Source organism: Acipenser ruthenus, chromosome 21 (assembly GCF_902713425.1).
Source record: "Acipenser ruthenus chromosome 21, fAciRut3.2 maternal haplotype, whole genome shotgun sequence".
In the NCBI taxonomy this organism is placed as follows: Eukaryota; Metazoa; Chordata; class Actinopteri; order Acipenseriformes; family Acipenseridae; genus Acipenser; species Acipenser ruthenus.
The window spans coordinates 27,931,679-27,953,464 of NC_081209.1; the positions used below are offsets into that span (position 1 = coordinate 27,931,679).

General features: G+C 43.8%; 2 protein-coding genes across 5 annotated transcripts; one reads left to right on the forward strand and one right to left on the reverse strand.

Annotated features, from left to right (window-relative positions):
- Positions 1-336: 336 nt before the first annotated feature.
- LOC117428313 (alpha-mannosidase 2x-like) lies at positions 337-17,581 on the reverse strand. Of its 4 annotated transcripts, none has more exons than XM_058995405.1 (24): positions 17,438-17,581; positions 14,980-16,224; positions 13,274-13,534; positions 12,738-12,882; positions 11,640-11,811; positions 11,183-11,310; positions 10,671-10,844; positions 8,167-8,353; positions 7,572-7,749; positions 6,976-7,178; positions 6,420-6,602; positions 6,195-6,309; positions 5,945-6,012; positions 5,277-5,442; positions 4,736-4,972; positions 4,406-4,528; positions 4,167-4,281; positions 3,920-4,053; positions 3,463-3,604; positions 3,070-3,203; positions 2,595-2,672; positions 1,955-2,149; positions 1,688-1,798; positions 337-1,543 (listed from the first exon to the last, which is right to left on the reverse strand). In XM_058995405.1, the coding sequence occupies exons 2-24, from the start codon at positions 15,109-15,111 to the stop codon at positions 1,391-1,393; spliced, it is 3,534 nt and encodes a 1,177-aa protein (XP_058851388.1). In that variant the 5' UTR covers positions 15,112-16,224; positions 17,438-17,581; the 3' UTR covers positions 337-1,390. The 4 variants fall into 4 exon arrangements, with proteins under 4 accessions (XP_058851388.1, XP_058851389.1, XP_058851387.1 ...); XM_058995406.1 differs by having other exon boundaries at positions 13,274-13,513; positions 17,079-17,571; XM_058995404.1 differs by having other exon boundaries at positions 17,079-17,570.
- A 45-nt stretch (positions 17,582-17,626) lies between these two features.
- LOC131699157 (protein shisa-like-1a) lies at positions 17,627-21,764 on the forward strand. Its single transcript, XM_058995413.1, has 4 exons — positions 17,627-17,686; positions 18,484-18,632; positions 19,680-19,896; positions 20,326-21,764. Exons 3-4 carry the CDS (start codon positions 19,697-19,699, stop codon positions 20,693-20,695), a joined length of 570 nt encoding a protein of 189 aa, XP_058851396.1. The 5' UTR covers positions 17,627-17,686; positions 18,484-18,632; positions 19,680-19,696; the 3' UTR covers positions 20,696-21,764.
- Positions 21,765-21,786: the final 22 nt, after the last annotated feature.

Genomic DNA, 21,786 nt, shown 5'->3' on the forward strand with positions numbered 1-21,786 from the left:
AAGAACTTAAGTCAAGGTGTTGGGTTGTTTTAAATTACTTCCATTCAAAACTGCAAAGGCATGCTTTTTTTTACCTTGCGTCTACGGCTAGTGCAGAGTTAGTGTCATGGTCAGCACGCACTCCAAAGCCTTTTCACAAGTCTGTAGGAACATCACAACGGAAGAGTAAAATTAACAACTGGATTTATATATAAATGCTCTGTTGAGTTAAAGCTTTTGAGGTAGTCTGAAAATGTAATGATTCTGTGTTGATTGACAATTACAGTTCTGTCTGCAAAAGGTACAGATTATTTAAAATAAACACACAAGCTACACAAATCAGACAAGAACAACTCATTGTTTTAATACAATTTTACCTAAACATATTTTTTAGTTTTATTTTAAATTAAGAACAACAACAAATAACAGTACAAAAAAAAATGCGAAATACAAATCAGGAAGGAGGGACATTGCCCAACTGCACAAAGTTTTTTTTATTTATATTTTTCACATTTAAAGTCAACGTAAACAGAGTAACCGTTTCCAGTGTTTATTGGATACACAGTTGATTTTTTGTATCAGGACAGAGGCGTGCTTTATCAGTTAAAACCAAAACTCAGAAGCCCCAATATATATATCGGAGCGTTTGAGTACAGGAGGCTCTGAAAAAAGGGTGGAGCAAGATTAGTGAGGGTGAAGGATAGAGTAGAAACCATGTACAATCAGAGACAGTGTTACATCACAGTACAGAACCATGCCAGTCTCAATCTTCAGCATTAAACACATTCACGCAGAGTCTATTGCAGTGGTTAAAAGGGGTTGTGCATTAAACAAAGCCCACTGCTGAATGTCAGGCCACAGGACTGGAGTTGAAAGGAGAGACAGACACAGGAGGGAATACACTAGGATTGAGTACACTTCTCCCTGTCTCAGCTCCCAGTCAGACCAGCATTAGGGATGAGCTCCATCAATTCTTTAGCTGAAGACAGAGTTTCGATCTCAATCTTTAAGTAACCCCTTCTTTCAAAAAAATAAATAAATAAATACAACAATAACCGTGTCTGGACAGAGCTGCTGAAGGGACGGATCTGGTTTTCAAACAAGGCTCCCCAGTACCTCATCCGCCATGTGTCTGTCCTACACAGAAGCATTGTGCCCCTTACAGCTTGTCCTCTCTGAAGCACGCATCCACAGGGACAGGGAGACATGGGGCAGGAAGGGCAGACTCCTGCTTATGGAGTGAGAGTTAAATCAGGAGTTCTGTTCAGGCTCAGCCTGAAAATAAAATCTGGATACACTAGAGAGGGTCAGGATTTTTAAAAACGCATTTTCAGTCCTGTGGTTTCCACAGCAATCCATCCAGAAAGCCTGAAGGTTCTGATCCGGCTCAGATGAGAGGTGCTGGGCAGCTCTAGCCAAGCCGCAGCCGGAAGGAGGAGATCTCCATGGGGTCCAGCTGGATCTGGGAGACGTTGGAGAGAGGAGTCCCCGCGTACATCAACGACAGAGACATGGGCTGGACTGTGTGAACATCAAGACCATGGAACATCCCTGCCAAGGAAAGCTGAGCAGAGAGAAATGAAATCAATGCTGTGCTAAACAAACCAGTACAGCACATCCGTGCTTTCTTCCTCATTCAGTATTTTAAAATCACAGCATTCACTGCACAATAGAACAATACATTTCATCCTTGGTGGTCTTGACCTACCTTGCCCTGTGTGGTGCTGCAGTTGAAGCTCAGGTTCCTGGCCTCCAGGCCACAGTCAAAACCCTTCCGATGGAGAATAAGAGCAGCATCGAGAGAGGGGGTCAGTTTATCCTGCAAATATTACTCAGATATTAGAATAAGCAATATTCCCAAGTGTTCAAGAACCCTCCCTACTGCCACAGTGTTTTTACATTAGCCTGTATCAGAGCTGCCCCACATGACCACTACCACTCACTGCTCCTCTCCTGGACCAAGACTGAAGCACACCTTGTTCTGAATGCTGCGCAGGTTGAGCAGGTGGAAGTCGCATGGCATGGTGCCCGAGAGGGGGCTGAAGGTCTGCAGGGGTGGCACGCCGCGCTTCTTCGGCAACACTGGCAGGGCCAGGACTTTGTGGTTCAGGAACATGGAGGTCATGTGACTGAGCAGCGACGGGAAGCTGATTGGCTGGCTGTCGTGCACCTTAAAAAAGGAGGAGAGGAAGACAATCACCTGAAACAGTGTCAGTCTCATCACCCTGGCAGGCTCCGCACCCTTTCCCCTGCAGTAAACTCTCCACTGGTAAAAGGGTCTGCCGTAGCAAGGGCTACAGCAGTGTGGTACTTTCCTGAAGGGACAGCTATGTTGTTGGCAAAACAAGGGTGTAATGCCAGTGTGACCTCTGTGATCACACAGCCGCATAGTCTCTCCAGCTCCATTCCAATTACTAGTCTGCATCCCACTTCTTTAGTTCTGGCTGCTAAATCACACTGCCTCCCGATCCCTTAGCTCTAAGAACCACCTACCAAACTAGTGAAAACATCCACTTTCACAGCTACCACCAAACACACAAGACACCAACACACAGAGGTGCTAAGGCTGGAACTATTTGCAGTTTGCTTAAACTGGCATCTACAGACACTGTTACCTCTTGGGTGCTGGCTCCATAGATGTAGGAGATGAGAGAGTGAAAGATGGAGGTGATTTTGGAGAGAAAGCCAGCATGCTGAGTGGAGAGCAACAAGGGCAAAACGGGAGCAACAGAAAACAAAAAAGTAATTAATGAGCATGGGAAGAGAGGAGCGACATGTCATGCAGAAGCTTATTTCACAGGAGCATGCAGAAAACTCTCCTTGCAACAGAACCTTTAGCACAGATCTCCTACGGAATATAATCTGTGTGGCTCACACCTCATTATTTAAATTAATACCTGCAACAATTAGAGTGGTGATGTCATGAATTATTGGTGAAACAAAACAAGTCGACAACTCTAACTAAACCCATCCAAACTTAAAATAAAAGAGGGGGTAACAAGGCAGCAACATTTCAGACTTCCTAAGTTTAGTATCTGACAGTCCCTTCAGAAAACATCCTGGAAGCTTCTTACCCCCCACCCCAGGTACCTTGTTGGCAGTAGCCCTTTTCTCCAGCAGAATCCTGAAGTGGTTGGCGGTTCTCTTGTTGTCCTTGAGGCCCTGGCCCAGACCACGGTTATCATCCTGCATGAGCCGTCGGTCCAGGATCACCTCCAGCTCACCTGCAGAGAGGGACAGAACGGGGTAGATAGGCTTTTATCATTTATTCAGTTTCAAATACTCGCCTTAACCTTCAATAATACCTTAAATGCCCTTTGTTAAAGTTTGTGGTTGGGGTAAAGCGAGGGTCAGAGGAAGTAGAATTTAGACAGACCCTCAGGTAGCACACAGATTAATTTCTCTCCTGGTTTATAATCCCCAGAGCCTGTGCAGTGTGCAGAGGGGTGGATGCAGTGACAGGCAGGGAGTGTGCAGACTCACCGCTCTTCAGGCTGGCCACTCCCAGAGCCTGGGCAGTGTGCAGAGTGAGCCGGTGCTGGACATCCTGGATGTAAGCCATGGATGGCATCGGGTAGAAGTTGGCCTGAAGAGGAAGTTTATGGAAATATCTTCTGGGCTGAATCTGTAGGATGGTACAGTAAGCGGGAAATTCAGGATAGGGGCATCAGTAAGCGCTGCTCAAGACACACAGACTCATACAGGACAACTTGCTCAGAAAAAAAAACAAAAAAACAGGTGCATTCATAAATCTCTCGCTAGGTGAGGTGAGAGGTATCAGAAGTTTATAGAATATGAATAAAATTCTCACCTCTCTTAACCACAGGCTTTTACTCCAGGGGTTTCCATGCATTGTTTATTCTTTACAAAGTGAGATCTTAGTACAAGTGGCAAACCAGCTTAGTATAAGTGCTATAGCAGCTAAAGACCATGTTGTCACCTGGAATCCGTTGAGATCTGTGAAGAGAACACTCTCACTCTGTATGTCTGTGACGAGGCGCATAGCCAGCTCCTTGTTAGTCTGATCCCGGATATCAACCGTCGTAGTGACATCCAGAGAGAGGCCATCCACTCCTGAGAAAGAACGAGAGGGAGAAAAGAATCACAGGTGAGGTAGAGAGGCAGACCAAGAGGGGGAGAAAAAACAGAAAGCGTGACAAAGATTGCAACATGCTTTGTGTGGGTACCTGGAAGGTTGTGGATGCGGACGGTCTGCTGGAAATGCTGATAGTAACACACGACCTCAGAGAAGAGAGGCCCCTCCACTACCCGCACCACCGGGGGCTCCTTTGGGGCGTAGGGCTGTGAGAGAGGGGGAAGAGTTATTCATTTACACCACACACAGGTAAAGAGTGAAACAGGATGGAAGCGAGACAGCGTGATGGATGGAAAGGCTGACGAGTGACACAGGGGAGGTGCTGCCGACCTTGGCTGGCCCGTCAGGTAGGAAGAGGTAGGCGCCACTCTTGTCCTTGGCGGTCCGGGTCCCATAGATTAGAAACTCGATCCTCAGCTTCAGCTCCTGCTGGTCCTCCTTGCACTTTATTCTCTGAGGGGGTAGAAACACAGTGACAGGTGCCACACTGTCAGAGCCCCTCATGACAAGACTTTATTATCCTGATGAAACTTTATTATCCTTCAAATACCTGCTAACCAATAACCCAAAATTAAAATACTCCAATCAAGCTGGAAATATAACAATAGACAAGAGGATTTTCAACTGACTAACATGACAGTTATTTAGATCCAGGCTAACCTCGAGCATGCCCGTGGTCCCTGAGAACCACAGCTGCAGGTTCTGGCTCTGTATGAAGAAGTCCTGCTGGTCCGAGTCATGGATCCTCAGCGGAAGCGGGTCAAGGCGCCTCTGGGCCAGGTTCTGACCGTGCAGCCGCAGAAGCGAGTCCGAAAACAGAGTCAGCGAGGAGTCGAATGAGTCGTAGAGCTGGAACACAGCCAGGCCCAGAGCAGGGAGTCGGGCTGGGAAAGAGGCCTGAGAGGAGGGAAGAGAGGCAGATACGGAGACGAGGTCACACAAATATTACAGGTATATTTATTGATATTCACAGTTTGGAGAGAAGAAACATATTTAACATGTTACACAAAAGCACCTGACATCAGATAAAAAGGACCCTTTTTGGAACAAAAAACTAACCAGAAAAGTAATTTAACCACTCCTTCCTGCAACAAAGTTGTTTCTTTCTAGTCCCAGAGGTATACTTCTCTAACACCCAATATTCAAATAAACCCCTTGCAGCCCTGAAACGCAGCAACTCCATTGAGCTTCCTTTACCCACCAGATACCCCTCTTTGCTCATCTCGGCAGAAGAGCTCCACTGGGCACTCAGCTGGACTGGAATCGTCTGCCCATCCTCTGTCAGGACCCGAACCCGCGCCGAGCCCACCAGAACCGTGACTAGGCAAACCCGCTCCTGCTCAACCGGGTTGAATACAACCAAGTACCTGAGGTGAGAGAGAGAGAGAGATTAACAAAGAGTATAGCAGACTGATTCCTGGGCATGTCTCTCAGCAGATACAAATACCTAGTCACCATGCTGTGCAGCACGAACTGAATTTTAAACACCACTTTAAAGACATTACCGACAGTATCAAAATGAAAGAATGAAGAGATTACTGATAGCTGCTGTCTATGTTGTCCAATGAGAAGTAAAATGAACCAGAAACCAAGGCTGGGTCTGGGGGAGGTAGTCTGGGCTACACCTGGGGGTGGAGTCTGTGCTACACCTGGCGGTGCAGTCTGGGGGGCTATACCTGGGGGTGGAGTCTGGGAGGTGTAGGAGGCGTTATACTTGGGGGTGGAGTCTGGGGGGGTGTAGGAGGGGTTATACTTGGGGGTGGAGTCTGGGGGGTGTAGGAGGGGTTATACTTGGGGGTGGAGTCTGGGGGGGTGTAGGAGGGGTTATACCTGGGGGTGGAGTCTGGGGGGGTGTGGGAGGAGTTATACCTGGGGGTGGAGTCCAGTTCAATCAGCACTCGCTCCGGCAAGGACTCTTGTGTAGCACGCCTTTCATCCTGAGGAAACACAAATACAAGAGAAAATGTTGCAGAGTGCTCTGTTCACTGTGAGACACACCACAGTACAAGCATACAGCCCATTTCAGATTCCTGGAAGTAAAAACAGATCAAGGGGATTTGTTTAAAAAAAAAAAAAAAAAATAACACATTAAAGTTCAGGTACAGAGGCACTTTCATACCGGTTCAAGGAAAGGCTCTGTGTGGTAATATCGATATGTGTCCTTGTTCCTCAGGATAAGGAAGTGAGCAGCGTTCATGATCACGATCTTCAGAGATACAAGGGAGTGCAGCAACCTGGGGAGAGGGGAGGAGAGGAAAGAGCTGTCAGTATAATCTAGCAAAATAAACTGTGCTGCAACATACTTCGACTTCCTTACTCCACTTCCTGACAAGGTTACCCCTACCTGAACCCGTAGTCTATGACAACGGCCTCCTTGGCAGTGCCAGCGATGGCGTCGTGGTGCTGGAAGAGCCCCACATTGCGGCGGGCATCAGTGAGCAGAGAGTAATCAGTCACTGGGTAGCGGCCCTCCATGCCTGCCCGCCGAGACTGAGCCACAGCAAGGCTGTACAGGATCTCAGCCCCCCTAGAGGAAAAAAACACAAAACCTTCAGCATGGGTGACATTTTCACTGGAATCACTGCCTTTGAAACAATACCTGCAATTGCATTACAAACCCAGTAGGTGCCACTGTGCATCTAAAATGTCCAAGCAAAGTGTAAAATGTGTACAATTTATGATGTGCCTCTCTAATGTCAAACAGCTAAATAAGGTCAGGAGACTACCAAGGACTATTCAGAGGATTACTATTCTAAAACGCACAAGTTATTTTGGATTACCTGATGAATTTACATTCTAATTAAAAACATGGGAGCTTGTTTGTCCACTACACTGCCCAAGGAACTGTGCGATATACAAAAGTGAATGCAGGTAGAAACAGTGGGGAATGACAGCCCTGCCTGAGGTGGGACTCCAGCACGCGGTCCAGGTTCTTGTAGAAGGGCCGGGAGGTGAAGTAGCCGCTCCAGTAGTGATCCTCTCGATCCGCGTACACAAAGAAGTCCCCGCTCAGCACGGGGAAAGCAGGAGGCCTCGAACCCTGAGCCACACCATTCTGCTTGTAGACCGCATCAAAATAGTCAGAGAGAGTTCCGAACTGGGCCTGCAATGGAACGCGGAAAATCTCAGGGTTAAAACAAAGATCCTGCCAGGAGTCATTTACACACCTCACACACAGACCCACAAACATTCCTATACACTCATGTACACACACACACCCAAATACATACTCTGAAAGAGCAATAAAGGGTATAGTGCCTTTGAGATTCACCCCAAGAGGCAGATATTAATTCTATGCATTATATTCTATAATAAACCAGTACAGTACTGGAGAAAGGGTTGAAATCGTAGGAGAATAATATTACACACGCAGATAAACAAAAAACTACAAACAACAGTTGGAAAACGCCGCAACTTAGCACCATATATGAAGCATGCCTTTAAAATGTCAGACTGGAACCTTCTGAAATGAGACCAGCAGACCGCCAGCTCTCACCTGCACGTGCATCTCTGGGTGGGAGTTCATGTAATCAAAGAGTCTCTGATAGTTCAAGTACTGTTGGTCCCACTCCTGTGATTTATCATACCGGAAATCATCTCCCAGTGGCACCAGCACCACCTTGCTGCGGAACAGCTTGGACTTCTTCCGATACTGATCCAGGAGCAGGTTTGCTCTGTCGAGATGGAGGGAGAGCATCATTAGGAGAAGAGACAGGAAGATTAAATCAAACCAATCATAATAATCTAGTCATTCAAACGGTTTAAGTGGCTGCAGGGCTGTTTTCAAAACTGAATTGGTTTCTAGTGCAGTCAAGAGACCCACAGATTGGAAAGTGTCATGTGCACTGCAGTGATGTGCAGCACATCCTCTACCTACAGCTTGCTTTCTGCTCTGCGACATCATTTTCTTTACCAATTCACTAGGTCATGGCCCAGATGTTCTGACGTGTCTGAAGGGCTCCCATAGAAATCATGAATTCTAGAACACCCCACTCCTATCAGTTTGAGGACCACACGTCCAAATGACAACGAGGCCTTCAGGTGGGCAGACAGAGTTCCAGAACACCAGCGTCTTCAGCTTCAGTCCTCACCTCTCCGCTACGTTGCTCTCAGTGATGGCGTGTGGAGGAACCTTCCAGGGACAGTTTACTCTCCCACCTGGCAACCTCTTGAAATCGAACTGGCAGCAGACCTTGGGGTCGGGGCCGCAGGTGTGGGGCACGTCGTAGCTGTAGAACGGCATCATGTGGCAGAACATGTCCGTACTGGAGTCTGTATCTGGAGCATCAGAGAGGGGGAGAGGAATTGATATCAGGGGAGTTCGGTCCATCGTTGATGGACTCAGTCAGAAATTGAAATTGGCTTGAGTTGTAATAAAATAACACCGTGTAACAATATATTTTTTTTTTGGTTCCTGGGTAGTAAGTATTATTTCCTAATTGCTTATGACTCAAAAGTATAGAAAATGGCTATTATTCCCCACAAACTTTCCTTTTGTGACCAGGACAGTGATATTTTGAAATGTACCTATTTTCCAGAACATTCCAGATAGATTCAGTGCTGAGTAAACTTGGAGTAACTTCTAGAACTTTCTAGAACTTTCCAGTAATATAAATAGTAGTATAAATACAGGGGCCTTAAGCCCACCAGTTCAGTTTAGTTCCAGCTGCCTAAGTGGATACATATCTGGATACTACCCCAACCAAAAAGACCTCAATGACTTGATTAGAGATCTTGGTCTCACCAAGTCCAATGCCGAGCTTATGACTTCTAGGCTCAAGCAGTGGAACTTGTTGGATGAAAGTGTGCAAGTCGCAGATCAGAGGAAGCGTCGCCAACCTTTTTCCAGCTTCTTCACCCGTCAAGATGGGCTCTGCTTCTGCCACAATGTGACCAGTCTGTTCGAGGCAATCGGAATCGCCTGTAACCAGAATGAGTGGCGCCTCTTCATTGACAGCTCATCCAGGAGCTTCAAAGCCGTGCTGCTCCATAGTGGTAACATGTACCTGTCTCTTCCCCTGGCTCACTCGGTGCACCTCAAAGAGGATTACAACAGCATCAAGACCTTGCTGGACGCCTTGAAGTATGATGAGTACAGCTGGGAGGTCATAGGAGACTTCAAAATGGTGGCATTCCTGATGGGTCTCCAAGGCGGTTTTACCAAGTTTCCCTGCTATCTTTGCCTTTGGGACAGCAGGGACACCAAGGTGCACCACCACAGGCAGGACTGGCCACAGTGGACCGAGTTCTCTGTGGGGAGGAACAACATCAAGTGGGAGCCACTGGTGGACCCCCGGAAGGTGCTGATGCCACCACTGCACATCAAATTGGGCCTTATGAAACAATCTGTCAGAGCTCTAGATAAGGAGTCGGCAGCCTTCAAGTACCTTCAAGACTTCTTCCCTAAGCTGTCTGAGGCAAAGGTCAAAGCCTGTGTCTTCGTCGGACCACAGATAAAGAAGATCCTGGAGTGCAACAAATTCCCCAAGAAGCTCACTAGTAAGGAGAAAGTGGCTTGGAACAGCTTTGTCGCAGTGGTTCGGGGCTTCCTGGGCAATCACAAGGCCGAAAACTATGTGGAGCTGGTTGAGACTCTGGTGAAGAACTACAGCACAATGGGCTGTAGGATGTCCCTCAAAGTCCATATCCTTGATGCTCATCTTGATAAATTCAAGGAGAACATGGGAGCGTACTCGGAGGAGCAAGGTGAGCGCTTCCACCAGGATATACTGGACTTTGAACGCCGCTACTAAGGACAGTATAACGAGAACATGATGGGAGACTACATTTGGGGGCTGATACGTGAAAGTGATTTACAGTATAATCGTAAATCTCAAAAAACTACTCACTTCTAAATCTTTTGTAGTCATTTTTGTATTACTTTAGTATAAATACATGTTAATTTGGATTCATATGTTGTTTTTTTCTGACTTTATGTGAACGAAAAGACACAAATTCGCCCGTTTTCTCATTGGAAATAGGTAAATTTCAAAATATCACTGTCCTGGTCACAAAAGCAAAGTTTGTGGGGAATAATAGCCATTTCTATAATTTTGAGGCATAAGCAATTAGGAAATAACACTTACTACCCAGGAACAAAAATTGTGTGGAGTAGTGGTTAGGGCTCTGGACTCTTGACCGGAGGGTTGTGGGTTCAATCCCCAGTGGGGGACACTGCTGTTGTACCCTTGAGCAAGGTACTTTACCTAGATTGCTCCAGTAAAAACCCAACTGTTTAAATGGGTAATTGCATGTAAAAATAATGTGATATCTGTATAATGTGAAATAATGTATAATGTGATATGTTGTAACAATTGTAAGTCGCCCTGGATAAGGGCGTCTGCTAAGAAATAAAAAATAATAAATAAATAATAATAATAATCCCATGTTGTTTTGCATGGTTATTTCATTATATTTTTGTATTGCAGTTAACAGTTAGTTATTTACCCTTGGACACCTACCACAAGTTGATTTTTGTTATATAACAGATTCAGTAGGTCTCTGCTAAAAGTATAGACTCCCCGAAGTGATGGTTTCCAATTGTCATTTGAAATCAGCTAAGGAATGGGTTCTATGTTTCGTGCTGCAAGATTACCCCAGGCCTGCCTCCACATGAACTCCAGGCTGCGTGTGGCTGAGAAGTGCTTCTTGATGGAATAGTGTACTCTCTGGATCAGCATGCTGGTCAGGTTGGCCTTCTTCAGCAGGAAGGCCATGGTGGGGCTGTATCCAAATGGGTCGACAGCCCAGCCTGACCGTGGGGTCACTCCTACAGCACATAACAGAGGGGTCACTTAACACATCCATTACATTATAGATGAAGGCATTAAAGCACTATACTCTAAAGCTTTACAAAAATATAGACAAGAACAAGTTGTTATGAAAGACCGACTCAGAAGCGTAGAAGGTTTGTTATTTTTGATGTTTTTAGTTACAATTCAGACCTTTTCAGGCACTACTGTTTATTCTAAATGCTTCTTGTTAGAATATTCTGGTACACAATCACCTGTTCCATGCTGCCTATGTAAATAACAATTTTAATGTGTCTTACCAGCTAAACATTTTTAATACTATTAATATAATAAACGAAACTCCCTCGATAGTTACCGATATTCTTTTCCAGCCACTGGTGCCCCTCAATGAGCTGGTCAAGCATGGCGAAATAGTGGACATTGGCTTCATCGGGCATCACCCAACCACCTGTCACTATCTCTAGCTGACCACTCAGAATCAGCCTGCAAAAGACACAGAACCATCAAAACACGTGAAGATATTCAGCACAAGCAGAAGGGAGTGACTTTTGTGTATCTGCGTATTGGAGTGTTACACTGTATATTGCCTGTTCTATGCCATTATCTGTTCCACTACATGAAGTCTTGTATCAATGCGTCATTTAAGATAATTATTCTGTCCGAAAGTATCCTGATAATTAGACTTTAAATAAATGTAGTTTTCCCCTTACATGATCTTTCCCCTATGTGCTACCTTTGTCAGGCATTCTATATCTGTATACTGATCCCATCTTGCTCTACACACTTCTATACCTGTCCAGGTGAGTGCTTACTTCCTCATGGCGTCCCGTTTCTGTGAATCCACACTTTCCCACCATTTGGCAAAGAAGGAAATCTCAGACCAGATGAACTTGCGGCGCGGGTCCTCCTTCAGCTTCACCAGCATGTTGTTGAAAATGTGTTGAGTCTGGTCCGAGTAATACTTGTCAAACGTCTTGATCCAGCCTACCAAGCAGCAGACAGCAGGGCTCTGAGTGGGTTTACAGCAGACAGCAGTGCTTCTCAACTCCCATCCACTGGGTTTGGAGGGGGTAGTGCGCTCCAGGTCTTTGTTTCAACCAAGATCTCGATATTTATTTTAAATCTATGTGCTGCTTTCTACTTGTCGCCAAACCTCCAAGATTCATGGTAAGTACAGTATGTAATTTGTAACCCAGTTGAAACAAAAACCTGGACTGCTTGTGGTCCCCAAGGTGATGAGAAGCAATGGTTTTCAAAACAGCACACCTCAAAATACTGTTCCATACAGAGGGTAGAGTTCAGGACCCAGCCCAGCATGACTGGATCAGATTGCAGTGGTTCATAGTGGCTCTTCCATTGGTTCCTGCACTCTGTGGTTCTTCAGTATCACACAGGTATACCGAGTACTATCAGCTCCAACATGAGCTTTGCTTTTGTTAGAAGGCAATTGAGAGGAGTATTTTTGTAAAAGCTGGGATGGGTCCAGAGCAGATGTTTAAGCAATCCATTCCAAATGGAAAAGTATACACAATTAAAGTAAATTATCTCCCCGAATAACAAAGTAGTGAGCAGGTTTCAAGATAAGAAGCAGCGAAGTTTGTGTCCTTACAGATAAAAGGTACCTTTGAGGAATAAACATGCACATTATAAGAGAATGTAATAAGCAGGTTTCAAGAAGGATGGCAGCTTGAGTCCTCACAGCTAAAACTATGCTGGGGGAATAAACAGATGTGACTACTGTCTGCTTTCTCTAAAGAAAAGGCTCAGTTATGGAAAAATGTAGCAAACAGATAAAGGAATGAAAATGATTGGAAACTGTGACCCATGCTGGATTTTTTACCATCGCTAGAGCTTAACCCAACTAGTGTCACCCATCCTCCTGAGTGTGCTTAACTTGTAGCGCCACCCACCTGGGTCATTGTGAGAGTGCGGCACCACAAACACCTGCAGCGGCTCAGCATCCCACTCGTTTGCGTCATACAAGATTTCAAAGCCCTGTTTCCAAACACCGCCGTCCACATTGTCGAAGTTCAGCATAGAATACACATCCAGCATCTGGCAGCAACACGGAGACAATGTTTTGCATTGTGAAAAAAACCCATCAGTGTGGTGTGCTAAAGACTCTTAACTGAGCACGAGGAATGATGAACAACGTATTGCACTAAGCATTGTGTTCAAGCGCGTAAAACCTCTAAACAGAGGAATCTGTTGGTGCTGGCTGCTGAGACTGGCTGCAACCTAAGGGATTTTATTTTCCTAACAATAAAATAAACAAACGTTGGCATTGTTTACGAAGGAGTGCTTGATTGCCAGGCCTCAGAAACAAAGACAGCTTTTTATTTATTTCTATTCCGGTCCATAAGGGTCATAACAGTGTCTGCATCAGCTGCAGCCCACACCTTCCCCAGAGCACAACCTCAGCCTCAGCCTCTGCTCTCTCGCTCACCTGCATGTCGCTTTTTTGCCGGTGGCTCCCGAGGGCGAACTGGCAGTCCTGGGGAGAGATGGAGAGAAAAGTTGGCTGCCCATCGAAGGGGAAGTTCCAGGAGCCATTGGGGTTGCGCAAGGGCAGCTGGGCGCCAGGGACCCCTCCTCCGTTCTCAGTCAGCTCCAGCACCGAGTCCTTGATGTGGCTGATGATCTGGTGGTTCTCTTCCAGGAGCTGCTCCAGCTGCTCAATGCGGTTCTGCAACACCGAGATCTGGCTCTGAAACCACAGTCAAAACCACAGCTCCCGTTTTACCAGGCTGCATTCACCTACAATGCAATATTTAAATCCGGACCCACCTACAACAGAATTCAATTGTCTTTTGAGCTGTAGCGCGATCAATGGAGGCACTAAATGAATCCATGAAATCATTAGATAAACCTCTACATTCATTCGTTCCTTTGCAAAAACTAGAAAATGAATGCAGAGCAATGTCTTGGAGTTTTACATCATTGATCATGTGTTGCTTGAATCCAAATAAATAAAATGATTGCCACCCAGCCCCCAATGTATTTTGACTTTGAAATTCAGTTCTAAAAAGGATATCACTTTCCTCTTTGCCTGCAACATCTGCTGCTGAAATCAGACTCCTCATTGGTGCCAGAGTCAACACATCTTGCCAACATTCTACACCAATGTGACTCATAACAGCATACGTGGAGTATTTTAGGTACAGCAGTCTCCACGTATAGGAACACCTCCTAAGAGAACACCCTTGTGGTGAAACAGATTTTTCCCATCGTAAATGCTCCACCTAAAAGAACACCTTTTCGTTCACAACTGATACAGTACTGTTTTGTAACCTAATAACTCTTCATCTTCAAACATAAATTCAAAGGGTTTATTCAATCTTTTCAAATGTGACTTGTCATCACGAGAGGCACACTGACTGGTTTATTAAATCTTTCCAGAACCACCATCATATCACTGCCTCGTTTTGTATTCTGATTTCTATGAGTGCACCTCATCGCTACAAAATGGCATGTAAACAAACAGCGAAACGAGACACTGTTTCTCTTGCTACAAAAAGGTGGAAATTGTTTGAGCTCCTGAAAAAAACCTGAATCAGACACAAGACGCTAAGCAATTGGATGTTTTCCGTTCTGGTGAATTGCTTCACCATTCTGTTAAATAATTTTGTGCATCGCTCCTGTACAGGTATTCATAATTAATCTAGAGCTGCTGCTGCATTTTTTAATATGTGTAGGGGTGCTGTCAAATTAGTTTGACAGTTAGTTTATTAACGTTAGTCTGTTACTTTATTATTATAGTTTATTAACATACACTTGCCGATTGCTTTTCTCTTATTCTTTTCATTTCATATGTTGATGCACGTGTGTCATGACAAGTAATACATATTGCTTTATTTATCGATTCATATTATGTCTGGTGTTCAACTCCATCTTAACAAACACTTCGGCTAAGACAACACTTTGCTTGCTTCCCGAGGGTATTCTCTTAGCCGGAGACGACTGTATATGTCTTTTGGAAAATAAAGTGTATTCTTTACTTTTCATGTATACAAAAATATTACATATTAACTACAACAGTATTTTTGTATAGTTTCAATATTTCGCTTCATAAAAGCAAAAGTAAGCATTCTTCGAACGACAGTCGGTTCCCTCCCCCTCCAGGCTCCCTGTCTGACTCACAGACTCTCTTACCCTGGGGAAATTGCCAGCGTTCTGCCTGTGGGTCGGGTCATGCTGGACTCGATCCAGCATCAGATAGAGGGAGAACACTGCCACACAGAAGACAGCTCCACCGCAAACAGTCACCTGCTTCCTCAGCTTCATTCTGCGAGAGTCTGAACTGAGGAGCCAGAAAACAGGCAGGCTGCAGTTGCCAGGGAGATGGCTTTGTCCTTAATGGCTGTGACGAGAAGTTTCAGAAAGACACAGAGCTGGCCTTGATAATTATAGTCTATTCTGTCGAGAATATTGACAGGTTCATTGACTGTCAAAGAAAATGCGCAGTGTCTCCAAAAAGAAACTGAAAAAAGCTGCAAATTAGATGGAATTGGTATGGAATTGTCTGAATACAGAATTTTTGTAATCAACGAGAGATTTTTGTAGGTCTTTGCTAAACCAGCTAAGTTCCCAGTGGCTTCTTTGTCTCCCGAGGCTGAGCTCCCACACAAACGAACGGAAAAGCTTTTGGCTCGGTCAGCCTGATCTTCACTTAGTCCAGGGATCCCAGGCAAAAAACCTGTGCAGCTTTTATAGAAATATACATTAAGAAATGAAGATTTAAAATATAACTATTAAAAAAGGACCTATCACACTGTTGTCATACAAGGGCAAGTGCCTTAGTCCGCAGAGAGATGAGAGTTTACAAGAGTGTGTGCGTGTGTCTAGGAGTCAGGTTAATCCCAGTTTACAGAGACGTAGCTGCAGTGAGGGTATTTATAACCACAGCCCTGGATCTGTCCCAGATAGAATACAGCACTAGAGATGAGAAAGGAAAACGACAGGATAGTAAGAGAGAGGGGAGGGTGCTTGAGAAAGGTGGATCTATTAAACACAGCCAGCTGCTTGCTACGACCTGGATTACGGTGCCACTCCCCGCCAAGGAAAGACAGCAGAAAACTACTGGGCTGGACTGTGAGCCCAAGACTAACCCACTCAATATGCTTGACAAATGTGTCGCATGCCTGCCTGCAGCCTGTACTGGAGCTCCTACACGCTTCTCTTCATGGCCCTGCTCCCTCCGTCAGACAAGAGCTAAGCCTTCTAACAGTCCTGACTGATCCTGCTGCCTGTGCCGCTGTTACTGGGGCTTTCCTTCCAGGTCCAGTGCATCAAGCGTGGAAATCAACATCAAGCCACCACATCTCTCAACACATGGTCCCTGTAATTCCAAGCTTCAAGGTCCTGGGTTCACTCTTCCTTACGTTGTGGATCCATGTCCTGGAAATCAAAACAACACAACTGATGTGCAACCCCCTTAATGTTTACAATGAAATACATGTTACTGTTCAAATATTTTTAACACAAAAAACAACGGGCTTTGCACCAACTCACATTGCAGAATAAATGTTTTATCCCTAAAATATGTACACCACTTCACTCAGGTTTCCTAAGATTTAAGGTTAAAACGCAATTGCCCCGATTTCACTGTAAGATTTCAGTTTCACATAAACTACTTTTATTTGCAATCCCTCTATTTGATATTACAGTATTTTCTTACTATTTACCATTTTCTTAAGTGCTACAGAGTTCAAGTCTCGTCTCCCGAGGAGAGAGCAAGCTGTTCAGCCATTCATCTCACTCCCAGGCGGAGAGGAGACTCGGTATTTTAAAGAGTCACACACACCACACTGTTTAGATTACAAAGTACTCCTTTCAATGAGAAGGATCAGAGCGGTCCTTCCAAGGGCCCTTTCCTACACAGTGCACTGATTGAATTCCTCTAGGTCTTATCTACACAATATTACATATACAATATTTAACGCCCGGTCTCCATTATTTATCCTTGATGAAGGTACATTTTACAGCTTCCTCGTGTGTAGTTATGGCCCATGTTTGAAAAGGAAAGGCGTTTCATTGCTTAAGTGTGTTTGGTTTATTTATATTGTGACGAGGTCACTTGCACCTTGATCACGGCTCTGTTATCGTCTAGAAATATTTGACATTCCCTGCAAATACGTTTTTTCGGGTCCCCTGAACACCTGACTTATTACGCTCGACAGGCTCGTTGAAGGGTTTTTATCGACTTTACATTAGAGGCTGTTGACTCGTCGTACTGTTTCGTTCAGTTTTACCTTCTGATTACTGTAGCGGGACTGGTTTTTCTGCTCTATCTTCAATACAGCCGTCTTGTCCTAATTTCAGTTTTCTTTCCCTGCTTTTGTACATCTGTACGGTACAGTCACCCGTGTGTGTGTATCTTCTTACTAGTCCGTTTCTACACCACAAAATAAGCTTGGTGTTCAATCGCTTTGTTAATAATCTCGCTTCACGTGGTGTTTATGAAGGTGTGGATACAGCAATGCTCCCGTCCGTAAAATTCTCTTCCCAGTCAGTGATCCTTCCCGTTAAACGGAATTACGGAGACTCGGTAATCCGCTTCACCGTTAACACACAGCACATAGCACTGTTTTGATATGACTGTATAACTCACTTCTCAGTTCACTTCTTCCTTATGTTTATTTTGGAGCATCGCACTCGGACCATTCATACTACTTGTGCGGTTAAAAAAAAAAGAAGGTTATTTTAGCCAACCCGTCACTTCTCCGTGCGTCTCCGGAATCTTCTATCCTCCTGGATACACACCGCAGTGTCTTATGGGATACTGTGTGTGAGGGGGGCACTCATGCCGCGGCGCAGAGAGTTGTGGGATAGTGAGGGGCAAACAGAGGAGGGTTTACTTGTGAGTTTACAGTTCCAAAAATGGCAGTGAATTTATGTATGTATGTATGTATGTATGTATGTATGTGTACATGTTAATGTTTAATGTGGTCAGCATCTATGAAAAGTGGTGTTGAGAAAGTAGTTCCGTTATTTTGGTCACTGCAGGAGTAATAACTGAGGCTTTACAATCCATTTCTTCCCATATATATATATATATATATATATATATATATATATATATATATATATATATATATATATATATATATATATATACGTGTGTGTCACACTTACATTAGGTTTGCATTTACGTTGTGAAGCCCTTGTCAAATTCTGATGAAACTAGCTGAAGACATTCTTTAGTACAAGTTATTAAGAGCATTTTTAATCTGGGGGATATGGCATCTGTCTGTCTCTATGTCAGATTTACATTTTTACACGTGCATGTGCTGGATTCATGGAGATCCTGTTACTGATTGCATTGTTGGTGAGGGATGAGTGTACACTGGAATATTTGTAAGCAATAGCAACTTTATCACTGTCCTGTTTCAGTTAGACCCACTGGCTACAACAGCAGCTTTTAAACTTAAAAAATCAACACACCTGCAATTTGGGGGGTGTGAAAATGTTGCTGATGAAAAACTAAATTAATTTTTAAACCTTTATTGATAGTTTTTTTTAAGGGGCAGACGGTGAATCCAGTTAATGACTATGGCGAGTAAATCACGTACATCGAAAATACCTTTTTAAATGTATATATTTCTTCAGCTCACAGTCCCTGCAGACCCATTAGAGCATCTGTTTGATTCATTGCAGGAGCCAGTGAGCCTGCCTGGGCACAGCAAGGCAAGGCGGGGAGAGAAGCGGGTGGGGTGCTCCCCAAGGAAAGTCCTCAGCAGTGATCAGGTGTGTCCTTCTGCTTCCAAAACAGGTGTGATCAGAAGAGGAAGCACTAACTAGTGCAGGTAAGGCTTTCTTCTTCATCTCCATTTGTTTTATAAAGGCTGGCTTTTTAAAAACCCTTTCACTGGTGCATCTGCAGGTTGTACATTTTTCAGAAAAGCTCAAACAAAACCAAATAAAATAACAGGATGTGTTTCCTGGGAAAACTTGCTAACCCCGAATTTAAAATGCTGTTTTCTGAAAACTGAAATGTTTGTGGGTTAACATGTTTGTCCACCACATCTTTTTTTGTATTTTCCAAAAAAAATAGTTTTTCATGGACCCTTCCATACATATGGGGACTTAAAAATAAAAAAAAACTCTCTTCTAGTCTTTATATAGGGACATATGAAAGACACAAATGCATGGTAGCCTCATATGAGGCTAGGAGACAGTGTGTTATGGATTTATGGTTTTAAATTTCAATTAATATATATATATATATATTTATTATGCATCCAAAACTACTTCAAATGTTTTTTTCAGCTGTTTTCAATATTTCGTGCATGAAAGGGTTACGTGAATCTGAAACTGTTATACTGTGGAAACCCATTGCAACTCAGGATGTAAGCAGATCTTACCTGCATACATCTGTACTTGTTCAATTGCCGTTGATATCTGACACTGCTGTAACAGACATGTGTGAAGCTTCCTACCTGGACCCCAGTTATAAGATTATTATGAGCTGTTATTTTACAAATCTTTTTTTTAAATTTCCAATTGACTATGACATATGTTCTGCTGTTTTACCTTCTGTGTTGAATAGCTGATGATTAGTCCATTCAATTCTCTTTGTTTTTTCCCTGTTGCAATTAGAACACAACTGACCGGATTAACTTGGGCAATCCCCTTCATAAAAATAATAATCCTAAAAGAAAAGTTTTTTATTATTTGTATTCAAGTTTTCAAATAAAATATTCTGTAAATGCACAATTGTTAAATACCAGATTATTTAAAAGCATATATACTGCCTATAGATCACTTCAAATTCTCCTCTTTTTGATCTGTTCCTTCTAACAGTTTATTTCTCTTTACTTCCCCCAATTCTGTATGAATGGTGTGAACCTCAGACCCACCCAGCTCAGGTATGTTGTGTGAAGGGTACTATGATCTCCAGGATTTCCATCACTCAGGGTTCTACTGCCCCCGCCTCTCTGACCCCCCCGAGCACTCCTACTGCTGTCGCCAAGGAATCCTCTACCTCAAGTACTGCTGCAACCAATCAGAGTTCCAGGATGTCATGAATGTTAACCTATCAGAGAGCAGCACCTCCCAGCTCTTTCACAGGTTAGTGTTGAAAGTGGACCCAGGTCTTTGAAACCAGGCCATCCTCAAATCCAAGTACTGTTGGCAAAAGTGGGAGCTTAAGCAAGCAAAACCTAGAAGACATCCAATCTAAAGATCAGTGCTGCAACATCAGCTGTTCTAGCGTACATCATGTGGAAAGCGTGGCTGGGATGATATACAATAGGATTGGTCAACCTGGATCTCTAGAACAGACAATAGCCACATTGTCTAAACCTGATATGGTTTCTGAGCTAACACAAGTACTCAGTGGAAGGGGTATGGGTGAACGCACCAACAGCTGTTAGACCTGTGTCCCAAATGTATGCACTTTCAGCATAGGGGTAAAAAAACATTATGGTAAATAATGCATTCATGTATAAATGTTTGAACTGATGGGCACATCACTGGCCCCTGTGTTTTTCTCTGCAGCAAGCCTCTCACCCTCATGGCAGTGGGGTTCTATATAGTTCTGGTTCTGACCCTGATGATAGTGGACTTTCTCTGGTTCTGCCGCTTGCGTGACCTCACTGTGCTGGCCGCTCTCAGAAAGTACTTGACCTGCCCCCGCTGGATAAACAGCATCCTGCGCCCCAACAGACAGCCCTCACACTACCATAGCAACAGGAACCTAACTCCACATAGGAATCGGCAGGGAGCTCCACCTTGTCTCCCTGGCGACCAGAACGGCAGATCAGCAAGCAAGAGTTGCCATGGCGACCAGAGCACAGAGTTCTCACATCTGGACCCAGAAGTGAACAGTGATTGGACAGAAGATGACATGGAGTGGTCTGATGACTGAATAGCAACTGCTGTCTCCCTGCTCACTGTAGACTATTAGTCATCCTTTTATAATGCTTTTTCATTTATTCAGGTGTAGGTAATATATATATATATATAATATATATATATATAGGAATGCACATGTTATTATGTATAATAGGAATGCACATGTTATTATGTATACACCCAGAAATGATGTGATAATTAAAGATGCATTCCATATTCATTTATATTTAATAACTCCCCTTCCTCTTTTCCCCCCAGATGCTCATAAATACTATTATAAAGCAATAGGTTTATTATTGTGTGCAAGGGCTAAATGCATACAGCAGCAAAACTTGGCAATTCATTCTGAATACATTTCAACCTCAACCCAACACGCAGATATACATTTCATCTTGCTCACAGGACATGTTTCTTTTTCTCTTTGAGTTCAGGTCCCTCCAGTGCATGAAACTACTCCCCATGCCAAAACAATATGAAATGTAATCATAGTACAGTAATAATATCTGAGCTCCCCTGTTTCACCATCCAAGCAATTCTAGAACCCCTGTATCACCATCCAAGCAATTCTAGACCCCCTGTATCACCACCCAAGCAATTCTAGAACCCCTGTATCACCACCCAAGCAATTCTAGAACCCCTGCCATCCCAAGATCCTCAAACTGTTGGAATCCTGTCTGTAGTTCCACTAAGAATACTCAAAAATGGTTGTTTTAAAGCAAATATCTAACATGAAAAATGAATAGTTTTTATTCCATAATATTACCATTGAGAACATTAATACTGTACTGTCAAGCTAAACATCAGGATCAGAAAACTGACAAGTTCCACAGAACAGGCTGCATATTGATATATTTTAATAGAGCTAGTCTCTACTTTACTACCTCGGACATGCTTGGGTTGTTGTTTTTCTTTGCAGGTTTTCAGTTTTGTTTTAAACCTGTTCAAAGCAAATGCTAGGGTATATCCTTGTGTCACATCATTTTACAATTCATTAATGTAAGTCTTATATTCCCCAATATATTGTGTAGTCTGGTGTTGTATTCACTCTATATGTAAAATCTTGTTATGCAAGACCGGTAATAAATGATTCCACATGTAACGTTA